This window comes from Halichoeres trimaculatus, unplaced genomic scaffold (genome assembly GCF_033239565.1).
Source record: "Halichoeres trimaculatus isolate MK-OKI-2021-1 unplaced genomic scaffold, fHalTri1.1 fHalTri1_scaffold_4, whole genome shotgun sequence".
Lineage (NCBI taxonomy): Eukaryota > Metazoa > Chordata > Actinopteri > Labriformes > Labridae > Halichoeres > Halichoeres trimaculatus.
In genome coordinates this window covers 34,068,998-34,088,968 of record NW_027437182.1, presented here as the reverse complement: position 1 = coordinate 34,088,968, position 19,971 = coordinate 34,068,998, and the positions used below count along the sequence as shown (strand labels likewise).

Below are 19,971 nucleotides of genomic sequence, written 5' to 3'. Positions count from 1 at the left end.
TCTCCCAGGCTAGTTGTGACAGGACACCTCCCCGTGACCCGTCACAGCGACCCCTGGGAGTGGACTGTGGTTGGAAAGGAGGACAAGGTAAAGTGTTTTTCTGATTGAGTGTGTAGAAGTTTGTGCAAAGCCTGCATGTGAAGTTTTTTTTAAAACAATGTTTGTTTTTTGTTTTGAAGGCCGGAACACCTGCTGTGGTTCGGCCTGTCATCCCGCCCAACCCTGTGTGGTTCAGCGGTGACATGTTGGATGCTATGGAGAAGGTCAGTCCTTCTTCTGGCTCCGGCTGCATCGCTGAGCCACCAGCTGGCCAGGTAAAGTGCACACAAGCCATATGACCAAATAGTTGATAACACAAGTGGTAAACAGCTGTTATAAAGGTTTGTTTTTCTTCCTCTAGGCTTCGCGTGCGAAGCGTCGGCCACGAGGTGTTGCCAGGAAGCGCAGTGGAGGAAAGCGGCAGGTGTGTTTTTATTTTATTTTTTGCTGGTTTTGAAGAGTGACCAATGCGGTGTGATATATGTTTTGATAAGAGTTGCATCTTGATCTTTTTTTTTTTTTTTCCATGTTTTCCTGTTCTTTATAGGTGGCGGCAACACCTTCACCTGCCCAGGAGACCGTGTCTGCCTCCGGCCCCAGTCCGGTCCAGCGCCAGGTGCGTTTTTGTCTAAACATATTATGTGACTTATTGTTTTTACACCTGCATTTTTCCGCCTGGTTTGTCATGCAGTTAAACTGAATTTTTGATTTGTGTCAGGCGGAGGCAGCAGCCCAGGAGTCCGTGGTCCCGGAGGTCGTCGTGGAGGAGACATCGCTGGAGTCCGAGGTGCTGCAGGTCGTCGCGGAGGAGGTGGCTGCGCCGTGCCCCGCTGTCGCCGAGGGAACCCAGAGGCCACGGAAGATCAGCAAAGCTAAGGACCACTTTTTTTCTTCTGCTTGTGTTTCTGATGCTGGGTTAGATTGTGACAGTAGTGATGTAGCAGCAGAGGCTAGCAGAGCTGGGGGGCCAGTCAGGGTTGTGCGCGGGTCGTTTCATCAGGCTGACGAGCGCTTTTTATACGGAGGACAGCAGTGTATGGCTATAGCTTTGGTCAGCTTAGCCAAACACACGCTGAGCAGTGTTTTTTCCTGGGACAGACGTCAGCTTGATAGCGCGGTGATTTGCGGCGACGAGTTGTACAGTAATTTGCGCGATCGAGGCATCTTCAACCACGTGACAAATCTGCTCTCTGTCCCAGATTTGCCTCAGCGGTTGATGATCGATGATGCGGTAGTTCGCTTTGTTTTTGGCGACTCAGCGTTCGGGGATGTCGGCGTGACCGAGGGTGAACACATCGACAGCGGTGTGTTCATCAGTTTGCGTGACGGACTAAACAGGCTCTTCGGTCAGTACCGCACATGTCTTCTGACGATGTGTGGCAACACTTCTGCCATCATCTGTGAGGATGGACGGTTCGCTGTGGTGGACAGTCACTCACGGGGTAACGAGGGCTTGTTACACTTTAACGGTACAAGCGTGGTTTTGCATTTTGCGTGCCTGGATGACCTGCACCACTACATCTGTCACTTGGCCGACAGTCTCAGTTCGAGGGAGAAGCTCTTTGAACTGTGTGGCATCACTGTCCATGTGGGTGCAAGTCCAGTGCTGCCTGGTGTTTCTGTGGAGGGTAGGGTCACAGGGGTGACTGCTGCTCCAGCACCAGAGTGTAGCGTTGTGTCTGAGCGTTGTGTCAGTTCAGATGTTAGTCCAGCACTGTCAGGCGTTTCTTTGCGGTCTTATGCCAGTGTGTTGAGCGGTGGCTCACCGGCAGGACCGAGCGTTACTGGTGGCAGTAAGTGGGGCATTTCTTCTGACACTTGTTGGTCCAAGAAATCAGGGCGATCCGGCTTTCGTTTTAGGTATGATGAAGATTTCCCTCCGCTTGGTCTTAGTGCTTATGCAGATGTCAGTCCGGTGCTGTCTGGTGTTTCTGTGGAGAGGCGGGTCACTGAGGTGAACGCTGCTCCAACACCAGAGTCTAGTGTAGTCAGTGAGGGAAGGTTCAGTGATGTGGTTTCTGAAGGCAGTTGCGAGCATGAGGTTTGTGTTAGTCTTGATGCCAGTCCAGCGTTGTCAGCGGCGTCTTTAGCTACCGAAGTTAGCAGTGTCTCAGCAGCAGAGAAGCGTAGGATTGCTTCTGGCCCTCGTGTGTCAAAGAAATCCAAGCGCTTTGATGTTGGCGAGACTAATTTAGATGTAGAGTTTGTAGATACCATTAAAAATGCAGAGTTAGTCTTCCGTCCTCTCAGTGTAGATGTCTGCAAGGCTGTGTGCAGTAGTTTTAACTTAGAGTTTGTGAAGATCGGTGGACCGGCGTCCACGCGTGTTGGTTTGTTAGGGGTTCCATGTAGGAATGAGAGGATCGTGGCCGATGGTAACTGCTTCTTCAGAGCCATCTCTCAGGCTGTGAGTGGTTCTCAGAAGCACCATCGTAGGGTAAGGCTTGCCGTTTGCAAACATCTCCAGAGAAACGCTAGTCATTATTGTAGTCTGATTAGGAGTGAGTACTCTTCAGTGTCAGAGTACATTCAGCAGTCCAGGATGGCAAGTGTTAATTCTTGGGCCTCAGAGGTGGAAATTCAGGCTACAGCAGATATGTTAGGCATTAGCATTTGTACGTTTTATGATGGACGTTGGCTCAAGTACAGCTGTAGCGATAGTTGTTTGTCGGCAGAGTGCATTTATTTAGAGAATATCTCAGGGCGCCATTTTGAGAGTGTAGATTGTGTTTATGAGCCTGGACTGCAGAGTTGTTATGGTTATTGTAAAGTCAGTCAGGTTTCAGGTTACAGCTTTAGGGCTAGATGTCAGGAAGGTGGTGTTGGTAGGGAGGAACCAGCACTTTGGTCCAGTGATGCGATGGAATTTTCAGATCTAGGTTTAGATGAAGATGATGAAGAGTGTGCAGAGCCAGGTGTGTGGTTTGTTAAATCGCAGTACATAAACCGTAGGGAGTGGAGTCAGAAGAAAGAAAATAAGTTGCTTAGGGAGAGACGTTTGAAGAGGTTAAGAGAGACATATCAGGATAATGTGATTTTTAGAGAGCAGAAAAAGTCAAAGAGTGTTGAAAAGTACAGTGAAGATAAGTCACACAGAGAGAAGGTTAAAGGAATGAGTGTAGGGAAGTATAAAGAGAACCCTGAGCACAGAGAGAGGGTTAGAGGAATGAGTGTAGGGAAGTATAAAGAGAACCCTGAGCACAGAGAGAGGGTTAAAGGAATGAGTGTAGGGAAGTATAAAGAGAACCCTGAGCACAGAGAGAGGGTTAAAGGAATGAGTGTAGGGAAGTATAAAGAGAACCCTGAGCACAGAGAAAAGGTTAAAGGAATGAGTGTAGGGAAGTATAAAGAGAACCCTGAGCACAGAGAGAGGGTTAAAGTCAGCAGTAGGGTACAATATCAAGGTTGTGTTGAGCATAGAGAGAAAGTTAAAAACAGAAGTAGAAAGGCAAGTAAAAGTCAGTATGGTAGTTTAGAGCATAGGCAGCGGGTTATTGGTCGTGTTAGGCTGAGCAGGAAACAGAGGTTAGAGCAGTCAAAAGACTTTGGTTTTGTTATGAATCAGTTTTTAGAGCAGGTTAAAGATGGACCTGATTTTGTCTGCTGCGTTTGTCACAGGTTGTTGTTTAGAAATCAGGTCGTTAGTTGTGATAGGGACGCTTACAGCAGAACCAGCAGAACAGCTGAACTTGCTGCAGAGTGTATCAGTGAGTGTTTCCTGCATCAGTGTAGTGAGGAGTGTGTTGTGCAGTGTCAATTGGCAGTTTCTAGAGGTCAGCTGTGGATTTGTCACTCCTGTCAGGGTAAGATTAGTAAAGGTGAGATGCCAGCTGAATGCTGGATCAATAACCTGGAGCTGGATCCCATTCCACCTGAACTGGGATGTTTGAATAGCTTAGAGCAGCATTTAGTCGCGTTGCATATACCGTTTATGAAGATGTTGGCACTGCCGAAAGGGGGGCAGAACGGGGTACATGGACCTGTGACATGTGTTCCAGCCGACATCGTGCAGTCGACGCGTGTGTTGCCCCGGTCCAGTATGGAGGGGTCGTTAGTACAGGTTAAGCTGAAGCGTAAACTGACCTATAAAGGGTATTACGAGTATCAGTTTGTCGATACTTTGCGTGTAAGACAGGCGCTAGATTATTTGAAGAGGACCAATGCCCTTTATGCAGATATAGAGTTTAATGAGGACTGGGTAAATGAGTTTTGTAGGATAGAGGATGAAGAAAGGGAAGAGGCAGAATCCAGTGAGGAAGAGGCTGTTTCAGAGCAGGCTGTTGTAGAGCAGGGTGGCGTTAGTGCTCGGGGAGCTGATCAGGTTAGAGCACAGGCAGAGGTTGTTGAGGGAGATGTAGAGGAAGCTTCAGACATAATACAAGATGAAATGTTACATGACAGGCAGCAGCACTGCATGTTTCAGGACACTTGTCTTATGCCTGTTGATATTGGTCAGGAAGCATTAGATCAGTATTTTGAGGATATAGTTAATGTTGCGCCTGCAGAGGGAAATTGTCCGGTGAAGATGCTTTCTGACCAAACAAATGAGGCTAAATGTTTCCCGGTGTTGTTTCCTCGAGGTAATAAGACGTTTCACGACACGCGATCCACTCACCTGTCGCTTACGCGTTATTTTAACAATAGGATTATGCATGCGGACGGTCGTTTTGCGCGTAATGTCGAGTACATATTTTTTGCGCAGTATATGTCGGAGTTAGATCAGGTAGTGTCGAACGTTTCTGTGGCGTTGCGTAAGGGTAAAGTAGGTCAGAGGTCTCAGAGAATCACTCAGGGTATGTTGAAGGATGAGGAGGCTTTAAAGCATTTGTTAGAGTTTGATGATGGGTTTAAGTTCCTGAGACCAATTAGGGGGACTCCGGCATTTTGGCAGACTGTTCAGAAGGAAGTTTTGGCTTGCGTTCGTCAGTTAGGGATCCCGACATGGTTTTGTTCCTTTTCGTCTGCTGATATGCGCTGGCAGAATCTGCTGACCAGCATCCTGAGGCAGGAAGGCAGATCGCAGACGGTAGAGGATTTGAAGTGGGCAGACAGGTGTCAGTTGTTGCGTCGTAATCCGGTAACGGCTGCGAGGATGTTTGATTACAGATGGCATTGTTTTTTGAAAGCAGTTCTCATGTCTCCCGCTGAACCAATTGGCAAAATCGCCGATCACTTTCATAGGGTCGAGTTTCAGCAGCGCGGTTCTCCTCATGTTCACTGTTTGTTTTGGATCGAGGGCGCCCCCAAAATTGGTAAGAACACAGATGAGGAGGTAGTTGCGTTTATAGATAAATACGTCTCGTGCGAGTTGCCCTCTGACGATGACACATTATTGGACATTGTGACATCGGTTCAAACACACTCCAAACGACATGCTAAGACTTGTAGAAAGTCAAAGAAGAGCAAATGTCGTTTCAATTTCCCAAAACCAGCTACGAAGCGGACATTTATTTGTCACAAGAAAGAGTGCAAATGTGACGGGAAAGATGCATATAGCACAGAGGAGAGAGCTGCTTCAAAAAACTTGCCAATCTGTAAGTGTTTTGACAACGACAACGAGATGCCCAAAGAAACAGCGGAGGCAATTTTAACAGCTGTTAAGAAAGCTGTTGAAAATGAGGTGCCTCCTGCGTGTGTCGATGAGTTGTTTGCAAGTTTGGGCATTAATCAGGACATCTATGAGCAGGCGTATCGGCGTTTAGAGAAGAAGACAAAGGTTGTGTATAGGAGAGAGGTAAACAGTGTTTGGGTGAACCAGTACAGTAAGAAGTTGTTGAAGTGCTGGAACGCCAACATGGACCTTAGCTTTGTCACTGACGCCTACGCAGTTGTCATTTATATCATTTCGTACATTACGAAGTCAGAGAGAGAAATTGGCCTTTTATTGAGCAATGCCCAAAAAGAAGCTTCCAAAGAAGGAAATCTCTCTGCTAGAGAAAGCTTGAAGAAGCTGGGGAGTGTATATTTACACAACAGAGACGTCTGCGCCCAGGAGGCAGCGTATAGGCTAACGTCCATGCATCTGAGGGAATGTTCCCGAAAGGTTGTCTTTGTGCCGACAGGGAGCAACATTGTCAAGATGAGTTTACCTCTCAGTGTTTTGCAGGAGAGGGCGTCATCACATGATCTTCGCTCGGATGACATGTGGATGACTAGCATAGTGGACAGGTTTAAGAACAGGCCCGACGACGATGTGTTTAGTGACATGTGCATTGCGACGTTTGCATCTGAGTATCGTGTTCTTTACAGCAATGAAAAATCTGAAAATGCTATTAAACTGAAAAACAATTTGGGCTTCATATTGAGGAGAACACGATCTCAGTTTGCTGTGGTTAGGTACATGCGTTTTAACTTAGAAAAGCAGGAGGAGGCTCATTTCCAGAGTCTGTTGCAGTTGTTCCTTCCTTACAGAACTGACTCTGAGCTCAAACCTGAGGGCTTTGAGTTCTTCAGTCAGTTCTATGAGGACGGAGAGGTCAGGTTTAGGGATGGCTCCGTGCACTCGGTGCAGGCCGTTGTCGAGGAGAATAGGGCCAAATTTGAGTTTGACTGTCCGGATTTGGAGCGAGCCCAGGAGATTGCTGAGCTGCTCGGTGGTGTAGATGAGGATGTGTGGGGTGAGTTGTGTCCTGAGCAGGAAGCTGAACGCATTGAGTGTTTAGAGGAGAGGAGGCAGCAGCAGGCAGAGGAGATAGAGGGAGAGCAGCTAGCTGAAGGTTTAGAGAATATTCCAGATTTGATGGGTGCTCCTAGACAGGTTGTTAGGTTAGAGAGGAACAGAAACACCATGTCTCGTAGTGAGGGCTTGTGTTTGGTTAGATCTCTGAATGAGACACAGTTAGCTGTATTTTACAGGGTGAGACATTGGTGTTTGCAGAAGGTGATGGGCAAAAACCCAGAGCCTCTGCAGGTGTTTGTGACAGGTGGAGCAGGCACGGGGAAAAGTCATTTAATCAGGGCCATTCAGTATGAGGCAGGGAGGCTTCTGTCAGCACTATGTCATCAACCAGACGATGTCACAGTTTTGTTAACTGCTCCTACGGGCATCGCTGCATACAATTTAAATGCAGCCACAATTCATCACACATTCGGCATAGGAACACATGCTAGTTTACCTTACACCCCTTTAGGTGAAGATAAACTAAACTCGCTCAGAGCTGAATTGGGTCACCTCCAAATTCTAATCATCGACGAGATCAGTATGGTTGATCACATTCTGCTGGCTTATGTTCATGGTAGGTTGAGGCAGATTAGGCAGACAGGCGACTTTTCCCCTTTTGGCGGTGTGAGCGTGATAGCCGTTGGTGACTTCTATCAGTTGCCTCCTGTTAAAGGGAAGCCTCTGTATAGCAGTCCCATCGGGGTTGATCTGTGGTGTAACTTTAGCGTAGTGGAGCTCACAACGGTAGTCAGGCAGAAGGATAGCGTGTTTGCTGAGTTGTTGAACAGGTTGAGAGTGCGTTCCAAGGACACACCCCTTTTAGAAACGGACGTCAAAATTTTAGAGTCACGCGAGACCGGCGAGGAAAGCTCAGCCTTGCACGTTTTCCCGACAAATATGCAAGTGGCTGAGCACAATCTGCAGCAGCTCTTTGCCTCGTGTCCTGATTATGTCACTATTGATGCTCAGGACTACCAAAACAGTAGCAAAACAGGCAAATTGGAAAAGATGGCCGGGCATCATAGAGCAGCATCAGACACGTGTTTGCAGGAGCGGCTGTGTTTAGCGAGGAACGCGCGCGTCATGCTTTGTAAGAATGTAGATGTCGGGGATGGTCTGGTCAATGGAGCATGTGGCACCGTCACTCACATTGAGTTTAAGAATGTGAGTGACAAGTTTCCTCAAACAGTTTATGTCAAATTTGACGATCCTAGAATTGGCTCACAGAGGAGGAAACAGCGTGTACATGCAGCAGTAGAATGCAGGGATTCTACTGCTATTGATCCAGAGCAGGAGAAGGCGACGAAGTGGGGGGGTTTGCGTGTTCAGTTTCCTCTCAGGTTAGCGTGGGCGTGTACGGTACACAAAGTTCAGGGTTTGACCGTGGACCAGGCTGTGGTTTGTTTTAAGAAGGTGTTTGCACCCGGGCAGGCGTATGTAGCACTTAGTCGAGTCAGGGCTTTGTCGGGACTGATCATCAGGGATTTTAATGAGAAGGCCATTTTCAGCAAGACCGCCATCAGGGAGGCCTTGGAGGGCATGCCTCCATTTTTGATTGGACAGCAGAAACCTTCATCAGATGCACCCAGTTTCTCTGTGTATCTGATGAACGTTCAAAGTTTAAGCCGCCACTTGGTGGATCTGGTGTCTTGCACGCAGCATTTACAGCCTAACTGTATTGCTGTCACAGAAACGTGGCTCACTGTACAGTCCTCGTTGGACAGTGTTCAAATCGACGGTTTCACTTTCCACAGTCGTCCTCGTGGTGTGTGTTACAGCAGCAGCAGCAGTCACGCCAAATTGTTAGAGCTTCAGCAGCTAGAACATGGTGGAGTTGGTTTATATAGTGAAGACCAATTGGACTGTGACGTTCTGCAGGTACCCGGTTTGAATCTGGAGTGTTTGGTGTGCCTGTTTCCAAAAGTAAAGGTAGTTTTGGCAGTGATCTATTGTCCACCATGTTACCCAAATTTAGTACTGAAAGAAAATCTGGGGAAGTTACTTGATTGGTTAAATCCAATCAGTAACACAATTGTAGTGATGGGAGATTTTAATGAAAACATTTTGAAAAACTCATCAATTTGCAAATTCATGGGAACAAAAGGATTCATGCAGCATGTAACTCAGGAAACCACAGAGAAGGGGACTTTGATTGATCATGTTTACGTTAAAACAGCACAGTACGATGTGGAATGTGCAGTGATGCCCACGTACTTCAGTGATCATGAAGGTATTCTGTGTAGTTTTAGAGTTAAAGATGATCAGGGGCAGGTAGATGTTAGTGTAGGTGAATTAGAGGAGCTTTTTAGTGCAGACTTTAGATTAGGTGATGATTAGTGTGGTTCGTTTGGCAAAGGAGGCACACAAAGGATTCACAGTGGCAGTGTGAGTTCTTTGTCTGAGTCAAACACCGCTACATCACTCTGCCATGGTGCAAACAGTAGTATTTTCGCATTAGTTATCTGTGTTTAAAGAGGAAACTGCAGTACGGCATTAACAACGCAACATACTACACACCAGAGTCTGCCCACTCACATAGCGAACGCCATTTGGGCTTTAGTGGTCCATTGTGCTAGTTTTCTATGTTTGTATATGTATTGTATTTATATATTTATTTATTTATGGCAAGGTATTAGAGTTGTAGGTATTTTTGGTGTAAGTTTTGTGTAGTTGTAATTAAAGATGTAAATAGTAATTATGATGTAATAGTTAATAAAATAATCATGTGTCTGAGTGAAAGAGGAAAGTTAATATTTTTTCCAAAATGTTGTTGATCATGTAGGCAGGTGTTTCAGATAATCATGTTATGGTTGTTAGTGTTTTTAGCTGTCAGTCTATGCTTGCTGCACATCTACTGTCACTTTCTTCATGTTTTAAAGTGTAAATATGTATTATTGAGTGTATGTTTCAGTTGAGTTGTGTTAAATCTTCATAAGTTCACTTTCAACAGTTCAAATGAAAACTGTTTGTTTGTGAACATGAAGTAAGAGCAAATCTGTTCTGGCACCACAAGGCTCAGACTCCCCATTCTGCATGCCTGACTGCCAGGACAGGACAGCTTTAAAAAGAAATCGTTATTATTGTCATTGTTGTCATTGTTGTCATTTTCCATGTCTCCTCCTCCCCTCTGTGTCTTTCAGTCTTATGTTTTCTCTCTCTGTCCCTCTGAAACTTATAACAACATTCTGGTCGTGGAAATCTGTGTTTAGAGTTAATTTCGCTGACGGTGCACATGCTCAGATGATTTTGTTCTTAAAATGAATCTTTGTGTCTCTGAGGTGAACTGTCTGGTGAAAGGTGCTGCAGTGATCTTCAACCTCCTCGTCAGCAATGAGCTGTGGATGAAGCATTGAGAGACTTTTGGATTCACAGCAACACATGCATTTGTTCTGTCATCAGCATAATTAGTTTAGATGAACTGTAGTCAAAGTATTTATGTCCATGACATTAAAATGTAAAAAGTTAATGATAAAAAATTAAAGATATCTTAATGTAAGTTTGACAGCAAGGAAAGAATGAACGTCTGGATTCCTAATAAGTGTTGGATGAATTGTAAAATAAAATTATGGTTTTATTCATCTTTATGTTGAGTAACTTTTTAATTTTCAAAAGAGAAGCCACAAGTAAAATGTAAGGACACGATTAAAGTATGTGGAAATACATTTGACCAAGAAACCAGACATTTAAATGTGAAACAGTTTTTCCAAATAAATTATATAATGCTAAACATCAGTGTTGTCTGTCATGCTGTTCATAGTTAGTGAAAATGTATTCCATGTAGTGTGAAAAAACAAAGGTGAGTGATGACTGTTCTCCTGGTTTACAGTGTAATGTAGGTGGGTCAAACTTTAAGGTGTCAGCTGAGTGAGGATGAGAAAGGGTGAGATTTTACTGCCTTGGTCCCTGACCAGTCAGTCACCCAGATGTGAGTTCATTAAAAACAATTCTGTTGATGTAGTCTAGTTGAAAACTTAAAAGTTTTTGATCACGTGGGTGTAGAAGAAATGATCTTCCTTGTTAAGTGCATTTTTGAAAAGTAAGAGTTCCATTTTCTTAGTGGTGTTTTTTTCAATATAAAGTTGTAGGCATTAAGCTACTAAGTGGTGAAAGGGTTATTGATGTGAAAAAAGTATTCATAGTCAAGTGGACGAATGAGTTTAAATTGAAATGCGAACATGTTTGTTTCACACCTGTACTTGCAGCTTTGTAGAAAAAAAATGACTGCAGCCAGAGACCAAAAAAATAATAATTTCAATTGGTGCAAAGAGTGTTCAGTTCTACTGTAAACTGTTTTTGTTTATGAAAAGTATCTTCAAAGAAACGGTGTGCATTCACATGCTAGATCAAAATTCAATGGAGACCCTGTGACCTTCTCAAATTACACTAATGTGTGAGAATCTGCAGCTGTGAGTAGATCAGCAGTAAGTGAACAGCATACAGGTGAGCAACATGGTTCATTTAAAATGCAAAGTCTGTTCTTGATTGTTTTGTTTTGTTTTGTGGAAACATGGCTGCAGCTGCTGCTGGTTCCTAATAAGCCTGTGCTGACTGGGAGTTAAGTGAGTACTGGTTGTTTACCAGTGTTTAAATGTAGAAATGCTTCCTCACAGTTGCAGAAATTTTGACCAAATGTCAGTAAAAAGTTGTTACTTTTGTAGAAAATTTAGTCCAGAATCCACCCATGTCACCTGTAAAGCTGTGGGAGTTAAACTTTTTGTGTAGATGCCCAAATCCCACATCTAAGCATACAATTTGTAAATATAACATTGTGGTGATGAATCCATGTCTGTATAATATTCCTACTGCCCTTAACAAGTAATTTAAGTGTGCCTTGGTTTTGCTAGAGAGCAAATTATGGGATGTTGGGGGTCAAGTTTGGTATTATATAGAAATGTTTGCCAAATGTGAGGTGTGTGGCAATTTTGATGAGTGATTGAGCATGTTGAGGGGCTATAATCAGGGGTTAAAGAGCAGAGGAAATGATAAAAAGCTGCAAATAGCATTGTTCTGGCCTTTGCACCATGGCTGCTCCTTTTATGCCCTTTCCATATGCCCATTTCACTTCCACTATCAAGATTTCATCCCTTTGTGAGCATATTTGAGGGATGAAAGTTGAGCTAATGTATGATATCCTCTCAGTCACATGAGCAGCAGTACTGAACTCCAAAAGAGTGTGATATGATCACACAACTGCAGCAGACCTAAAAAAAAAAAATATTAGAAAGTGGGGCTGAAAGATGGCACAATATTCAGCAAGTGTGTCAAAAAAAAGATGGAAGCAGTGTTGGATGATTTTTGATGCTCTTGCCGGTCTGTCATACCTGTTTCCCCTTCGCAGTCAGGTTTCATTCCATTCTGGCCCCTTAGTGCTATGACAGTTGATAAATGTAGCATTTCCACTGCATGAGAATCGTAATTAGTGTGTGACAGAGATCAAGCAGAGTGAAGAGGGACATTTTGTGAGAAACTTTTTGGAAAGAACTTGGGTCTCCTGCCCCCCAACCATCTCTCATACCATGCGTCTCAATGAGACAAACAGTTTAGCGTTGGTTTCATCTCTCCACGACATTCCTACTGGCTGCTATGGCTGTTTAAGTGTGCCTAAGTGGCCAGGAGCATATTATGGGATGTTGGTAGTCAGTAGATACCATGTATCATCTCTTATGCTGAGTCATGTGACCAGCTGCATGAGACTCCTATTTAGTGTGTGACATTTTAATAGAACTGCAGAGGGAGGATTCAAAATCACAAATTTACAAAAGTGTAATAAAACAACTCATCATAACAGCAAGAAGGGCAGAATGCTTACCTACTCTGTGTAAAAGTAGGACATTTTTGTAGGAAATTTTGTCAGGAGTCCATTCATGGCATTTGAAGAGATGTATCACTTTGAGTTTTTTGTGTAGAGGCCTAAATGCAGCAGTTTGGGCAAAGCTAAAAACTAAAATTTCAATTTGAAAGATGAATTGGCAGCTTCCTGTTGGAGATAGTTCAAAGGTGTCGGCGTATGATTTTTTTTATCTCAATGAGATGAACATTTTGACATTGGTTTGATCTCTGTATGACATTCCTACTGGCTGCTATAGCTGTTTTAGTGTGTCTAGATGTGGACAGAGAGCATATTATGGGATGTTTGGTATTATATTGAAGAGTTTGATGCTTGAAATGTGTGTTCTGATTTTGGTGAGTTTTTGAGCATGTTCAGGGGGTCTAATAAGCACTTTAATGGAGGAGAGAGTCATTGTTGCCTCTGCTGAGTCATGTGACCAGCTGTGTGGAACCCCTAATCAGTGGGTGACATCATCACAGAAGTGCAGGAGGATGAGATTCCCAAAGGGACAATTTCTCATCCTGTAGGCCAGAATGTTGACCTAATCTGTGTTAAAATATAAATGTCTTGTATGAAATTTTGCGAGGAATCCAACCATGTCATTTATAAAGCTGTGCGACTTTTACTTTTTTGTCTAGAGGCCCAACTGCTCAGCGAGGGCTGCTCTCCCATCTGTTTACATTGCGTGGTCGGCGACTTTGAGGGCTCGCCATTCGAAAACCGGGCCCGAAACAACGAATTCCCCCACAACTTTTGTAGAACAGGGTCTGGTCTGTCATGTGAGCCAATTTTCATGCCGGTACCATATTTGGTTATTGACAAGTTAATGTTTGTAGAGAGGCTTAAATTTCAGAAAACTCTTATTTTGGCGGGCAAATTGCCGGCTTCCTGTTGGAGCTACGCAAAAATACCTCCCTTTTTTTTGTGCATCTCAATGAGACGAACATTTTGGTGTTAGTTTCATCTCTTTGCGACATTCCTGGCCCGAGCTAGAGGCATTTTTGTGTGTTTTTGTCTGTTTTTTAGAGGTTTTTTGGCTCTAGAGAGATTATTATGGGATGGCGGTGGTCATGTTTGGTATCAAACGTAAATTTTGGGCGCCCATAATGTGTGTGCCAATTTTGGTGAGTTTTTGAATATGTTAAGTGGACCTAATAAGCGATTTACTGGAGTGCGGAATAATAATAATAATAATAATAAGAAAGAAACGCAGCAGGAACAATAGTGCCCTCGGCCTTCGGCCGAGGGCACTTTCTAGCTTGCTAGAAAGTGCCCTCTTCCGTAGGCCGAGGACCCTAATAATAATAATAAGAAAGAAACGCAGCAGGAACAATAGTGCCCTCGGCCTTCGGCCGAGGGCACTTTCTAGCTTGCTAGAAAGTGCCCTCTTCCGTAGGCCGAGGACCCTAATTAAAGCTGCAAGCAGCGTTAGACGGGTCCTCGGGCTCCTGCCGGTTTTCCCTCCAATTTGTCCATCAAAATAAGACGAACATTTCGGCGTTGGTTTCATCTCTCTACGACATTCCTAGCCCCAGTTAGGTCTGTTTTGGTGTGCATGGGGTGAAAGTGAGCCTAATGGCTCTGAGAGAATATTATGGGATGTCGGGGAGTCAGTTGATACCATGGCAACGTATCCTCTGCTAAGCTGAGTGACATCACCAGCTGCTGCATGGAATACCTAATCAGTGTGTGACATCATCACAGGAATGCAGCAGCCCAAGGGGAGGATCAAATCCCCCCAAAAAAAGGAACAAACATCTCATCCTGTAGGCCAGAATTTTGACCTAATCTGTGTTAAAATATGGATTTCTTGTATGAAATTCCGCGAGGAATCCAACCATGTCATTTTTAAAGCTGTGCGACTTTTCCTTTTTTGTCCAGAGGCCCAACTGCTCAGCAGTTGTGTCCATCAAAATAAGACGAACATTTCGGCGTTGGTTTCATCTCTCTACGACATTCCTAGCCCCAGTTAGGGCTGTTTTGGTGTGTGTAGGCTTGAAGTGAGCCTTATGGCTCTGAGAGAATATTATGGGATGTCAGGGAGTCAGTTGATACCATGGCAACGTATCCCTCTGCTAGGCTGAAGGACATCACCAGCTGCATGAGTGGAACTCTAATTAGCGTGACAGAACCCCAAACAGAGTGGAGACTGAGAGTTTATCAGCCATCTAATGTAAAGAAATCCTCACAGAGTCCACAATTTTACCCCAATCTGTGTCAAAAATATCATGTTGATAGGAATTTTTGTCAGGAATCCATTTTTGGCATTTTTAAAGCTGTACGAGTTTTACTTTTTTCTCTAGAAGCACAAATGCGTCACAAGACAGATGGAAGAGTGCTGAAAATGGATTTTTTATTTATGAGAAACGTCCAAACTACTTGTCCTGTTGGTCACAATGTTGGCTTAATCTGTGTAAAAATATCATATGGTTGTAGGGAATTTTGTCAGGAATCCAACCATGTAATTTTTAAAGCTCTATGACTTGTAGTTTTTTGTCTAGAGGCCCAAATGCGGCACTAGTAGAATGTGTGTTTTGACCTGAAATCGGTTCTCCTCATCTGCTAACATGGAGAAATCCTAAATCGGCCAAAAGCGGTCGGCGGCTTTGAGGGCTCGCCATTCGAAAACCGGGCCAGAAATAATAACTTCCTTCACAACTTTTGGAGAGCAGGGTCTAGTCTGTCATGTGATGGTAGTCTCAAACCTGTACCATTTTTGGTTTTAGAGGAGAAAATTTTGGCAGAAATGGTTAAAAAAATTTTTTTTTAATTTTGTGAGGCAAATAGCCGGCTTCCTGTTGGAGATAGGTCCAGGGTAGCAGCGTATGATTTTTGCGTCTCGATGACACGAGCATTTTGGTGTTGGTTTCATCTCTCTACGACATTCCTAGCCCGAGCTAGGGCTCTTAGCGTGTGCCTAGGTGGCGCTATTGAGCTTATTATGGGATGTAGGGGGTCATGTTTGGTATCAAATTGCAATTTCACGCGATCCTGATGTGTGTGCCAATTTTGGTGAGTTTTTGAGCATGTTTAGGGGGTCAAATTAGCGTTCATTGACGGGGCGGAATAATAAGAAAAAAAAAGAAACGGACGAAATACAATAGTGCCCTCGGCCTTCGGCCGAGGGCACCTTCTAGCTCTTGCTAGAAGGTGCCCTGGCTCAGGCCGAGGACCCTAAAAAAAGAAACGGACGAAAAACAATAGTGCCCTCGGCCTTCGGCCGAGGGCACCTTCTAGCTTGCTAGAAGGTGCCCTGGCTCAGGCCGAGGACCCTAATAAGAAAGAAACGGACGAAAAACAATAGTGTCCTCCGCCGAAGGCGGAGGACACCTTCTAGCCCTGCTAGAAGGTGCCCTCTGCTCAGGCCGAGGACCCTAATTAGAAGACCCAGAAAATAACCTAAATAAATCAAATAAAAACAACAGGAGCGGAGTCTGGAATGGACTGCTTTTAACGGAGTGCTGATATTAGAGATTTTAGATGCATTCCGATACGATACCGATATTTGTTTTTTGCTGATATCGGACCGATATCCGATATTAATATCGGACTGGGACACCTCTAGTGTGGGGTGTGTTAAGAGTGATTTCTTCTGGTTGGAGCTGCTTGGAAGGCCTCTGATTCAGTGATCGTAGATAATGAACATGTTTAGTATTTGTGACTAAAAATCCTGTAGGGTGTGGGGCCCTCTGAGAGAAGCGGAGCAGGTACAGCGTGTAATGTCACGTGTACCGGAGCAAAGCCAATCAAGATGCGATCTGACTCATCTGACTGAGAGAAGAGGAATTGAGAAATCTATCTGTAATACTTAAAATGACGTTACTCACCAACAACTCGCATTGTTTTCATGCACCCCATATGCATCAACAACCTTTTCCATAATCCCTTATCTTTTGTGTGTGTGTGTGTGTGTGTGTGTGTGTTTTTTTTTATTCTAGAGTCCATAAACAACCATCCTTGTGAGAAGTTTTGGAGAATCCTGTAATGTGTACCCGCCTTTAGTTTTAAACCAACACTATGTAGTTTTTCAAACATAATATAGTCCTTACATATCCGTTGTCATGGCCCTCCGCTTTAGGATGAGTTGAATGACACCTCTTTCGTGTTCTGAAGTGGTCTGTATCGCTTGCACTAGCGCTATGTAACTTCGAGGTGGCTGGTAGTAACCCTGCCACACTAAAAAACTACAATTTTACATCGTCTTGCCTGCTTACGGCATACGTCACTTCCCCTGATTCCCGGTTTTCAAGGAAGTGTCGGCGAAAGCCAAACTCAGAGCTGTAGCCATGGCGGAGGCAGCAAGTAAGAGAAATTTTTTGTCGGAGGATGCAAAACAAAGAAAGCGAGAGAAAGACAAGCTGAATGCCCGGACCAGAATAAACATCGGTTCGGCGTTCACTCGGTGGCGTGAAATAAAAGACGAGGAGGGATGTCCGACTGATGCTGACTTGGCCCTGTTATTGCTGGACTTGTAAGTACTTGTTGATTGTTTACAAACCGTGTACAGTATTCTCGAGTTTGTAACGTGACTTTTTGTATCACTAAGACCCATCTCTGTTCATATTCATAAACAAGTAATCCCAGGCGGCAGCTATTTATTGCGAACATGGTAACTTTCGAAAGCTATCGAAACGATGACTGCAAACCGCTAAGCGTAAAAGAAAATGTATGTGTGTTTAGCTTCCTCCGGTGTAAAATACCGAAAATGGAAGATCATTATATTGAATATTTCTAAGATTATCATCTTGGTGTTCATGTACCTGATCAAGCTGCTTGTGCTAACTGTAGCCTACACACGATTTTTTTTTTCATGAAATGTTTTTTCTCTACAGGTATCAACAGAAGCAAGTAACCTCAACTCCATATAAACCTCACTCTCTGCAGCCAATAGTTTCCAGTATTACAGAGGAGTCGGACTGTGATAGGTACTGCGTTTATTTGTTTTATTTTATTTTTTTTACAGGGCCTGCAGTTTCATGTTTTCCCCAAATTTTACTTTATTTATATCATCATTGACTGAATTTATGTTTTCACTCAGAGGGGAGTTTGGAATGGAAGGTGTACAGATACTGCAACAATGTGCTGAGGCTGAAGAGCTCAATGTTTTAGAAGCCAGGTGAGTTTTTAGTAGCCAGAAGCTGCAGTGCTCCCCTCCCCCCAGTACTTGTGAAAGCCCCTGGTCTTCTGAATTGTGTTCCTTGCATGCTGTCCTACAACACTTACTTATTGTTTCACAACAACAACATAGTCTTGTACTATTCACCCGCTGTCCCGTTCTGTTTGCTCGCTGTCATAGTCCCATTTCATAGGAATGTCATGGAACATTATAACGATTGGCGCAGGACAGTTGGCAAGCAACTTCCACCACAAACATTGTAGCACAGCTTTTGTTCAGGGAATGAATTTTTTTGATTTTGTATTTATACTGTCTGCTTGCAGTTTATACACTTTACCTATATTCTGCTGTCTTTGCAGCGTTCATTCTCTGTCAATTGTGGAGGAAGAAGATCCCCATGACTCCCCGGACGAGGATGCAGTCAATGGAACAGCATGCAAGTATTTGTAATGAATTGTACTACATTTTGTGCTGTCATTATGTTTTGGACGCACTTCTGCCAGAGATACATATAACAGAAGTGGTCACAGATGCCCATGCACAAATTTCAGCTTTGCTGAGTAAGTAAAATGGTTCTACGCTTTTGATTCTGTATTTTCAGATGGATGTTTTTGAGATTGTAAAGTCTTCTTTTTTTCACAGATGCAGACCATGGAAAGTACAAAAAATGGGGGCTCCAACATTCACTCGACATTTGGCATGCAGGTAAGAATTTAGGAAAGAAGCTGAGACGGGTATACTATTTCATTGTATTATGAGGGATGTGTTGGTGATTGCATGTCTACACTTTTATAAAGTGCTGCAATAAAGCAGCATTTTTTGTGACTGTCTAACACTGGTCTTTTCTATTCTCAGGCTGGTACAGTGAGGGACTAGTCTGAACTGTTGCCTTGGATCTGGGACATTGTGAACCACTTCTGGTATTGTGCGAAGCAAGCATCATCTGTGGAGGATTTCAAGGAATGTTTGTGGAAAGTGAATTGAGGCCGTACAAAAACATGGATTACAGTAGGTTACAGATGTACAGATGTGGTTTTTAATTTTGCAGAAGAGGTGGCACACTAATTCATCATGTTCGGAACCAACACACATGGGCAACTGGAGCCTGTGAGCATGAACCACTGGATGATGAAGCTCAGAAAAAACCTTGGATAAAACAAGGTAATTCCAATGTATTTTATGAGAGGTGTATGTTGCTTTGAATGGATTTTTGTCCATCTCATACTGAGATATGTCATTACAGGTTCAGCAGCTCATCAAGCCCTTTTAGCAGTTGTCTTGGACAAGCGGTGGTTGAAGGATGTTAAGAAATTCATCACCTTCAGGTATACACTTTTGTCAATGCTAATGTCAGTGTGTCTTACAAAAAAATAATCCAAATAGTGCTACAGCTGGTGCAAGTGTTGCTAAAGTCTCACATTACAATATCGATCTAAAAGATTTATTCACTGTCTGTTTATTGAGACATTTATACACTGATGTAGAAGCAACAAGAAATAATGATAAAGTAAAATATAAGCATGTTCATTTATAAGGTCAGTAATTACCAAAATGTAATAACATTTGTATCTATTTGTACACAATCCAGGACTACATCAGATCTGTGAAATTTCCAGAAACATATACTGATGTATGCAGGGAAGCGGTTCTCATACACTCCAGCAGTCTATCGCACACGGACTCTGCTCGCTGCAATAGACTATAACTGTCAAAATGGCCGCCTCCCTGCACGAAACAAGGATGAACACAAGATGTATGTTTATGCACATTTGCAAAGACACTCCCTGTCGTAATCTTAGAGCATTTTTTCAGTATTCTAAAATTGTTGGATATATTTAGTTACAGGCGATACTACAATAAAAGGTCCAAGAGAGGGTGTTTTTCAGAGTTAATGCTGAGGATCATCCCTTATGTGTTTTGTTGAATGGACATGTTGACCTGCAATCTGACTTCATACACACAGCCACAGCTTTACCTGTACCCACACTCATATTGTCTGCTGCTATTACCGGGTTCAATTTTTATTACCAGTTTATTATTTTATTTTTCTACTGCATTTACACTTCTACATACATCACTCTCTCTTTACTTTATGCACAGTAACTTACTGTCCATCCTACACATTATTTATGATAATGAGTGGGATTTCTGCCGGAGTTGTTGTTGTTTTTGTAAATAATGTAAATAAAAGTTTGTTATGCTTTGCAAAAAATGTCTTTATTTTACACACACAAAAAAAAAGTGCACACAAAGAAGTAGAAAACAACAAAAACTAAAGCTCTGTTCTAAAGTAGTCGCCGAACCCTGAAACCTGTGTACTGTCCC

The 19,971-nt window shown here is 43.5% G+C and overlaps 2 protein-coding genes across 8 annotated transcripts in view; one reads left to right on the top strand and one right to left on the bottom strand.

Moving 5' to 3' along the window:
* Positions 1-19,971, bottom strand: part of mcf2l2 (MCF.2 cell line derived transforming sequence-like 2) — a 239,912-nt gene that overhangs the window by 180,989 nt on the left and 38,952 nt on the right. The gene's annotated exons all lie outside the window — the stretch shown is intronic.
* LOC141788759 (uncharacterized) lies at positions 3-9,348 on the top strand. Its single transcript, XM_074667817.1, has 5 exons — positions 3-87; positions 180-314; positions 401-463; positions 587-655; positions 758-9,348. Exons 2-5 carry the CDS (start codon positions 243-245, stop codon positions 9,035-9,037), a joined length of 8,484 nt encoding a protein of 2,827 aa, XP_074523918.1. The 5' UTR covers positions 3-87; positions 180-242; the 3' UTR covers positions 9,038-9,348.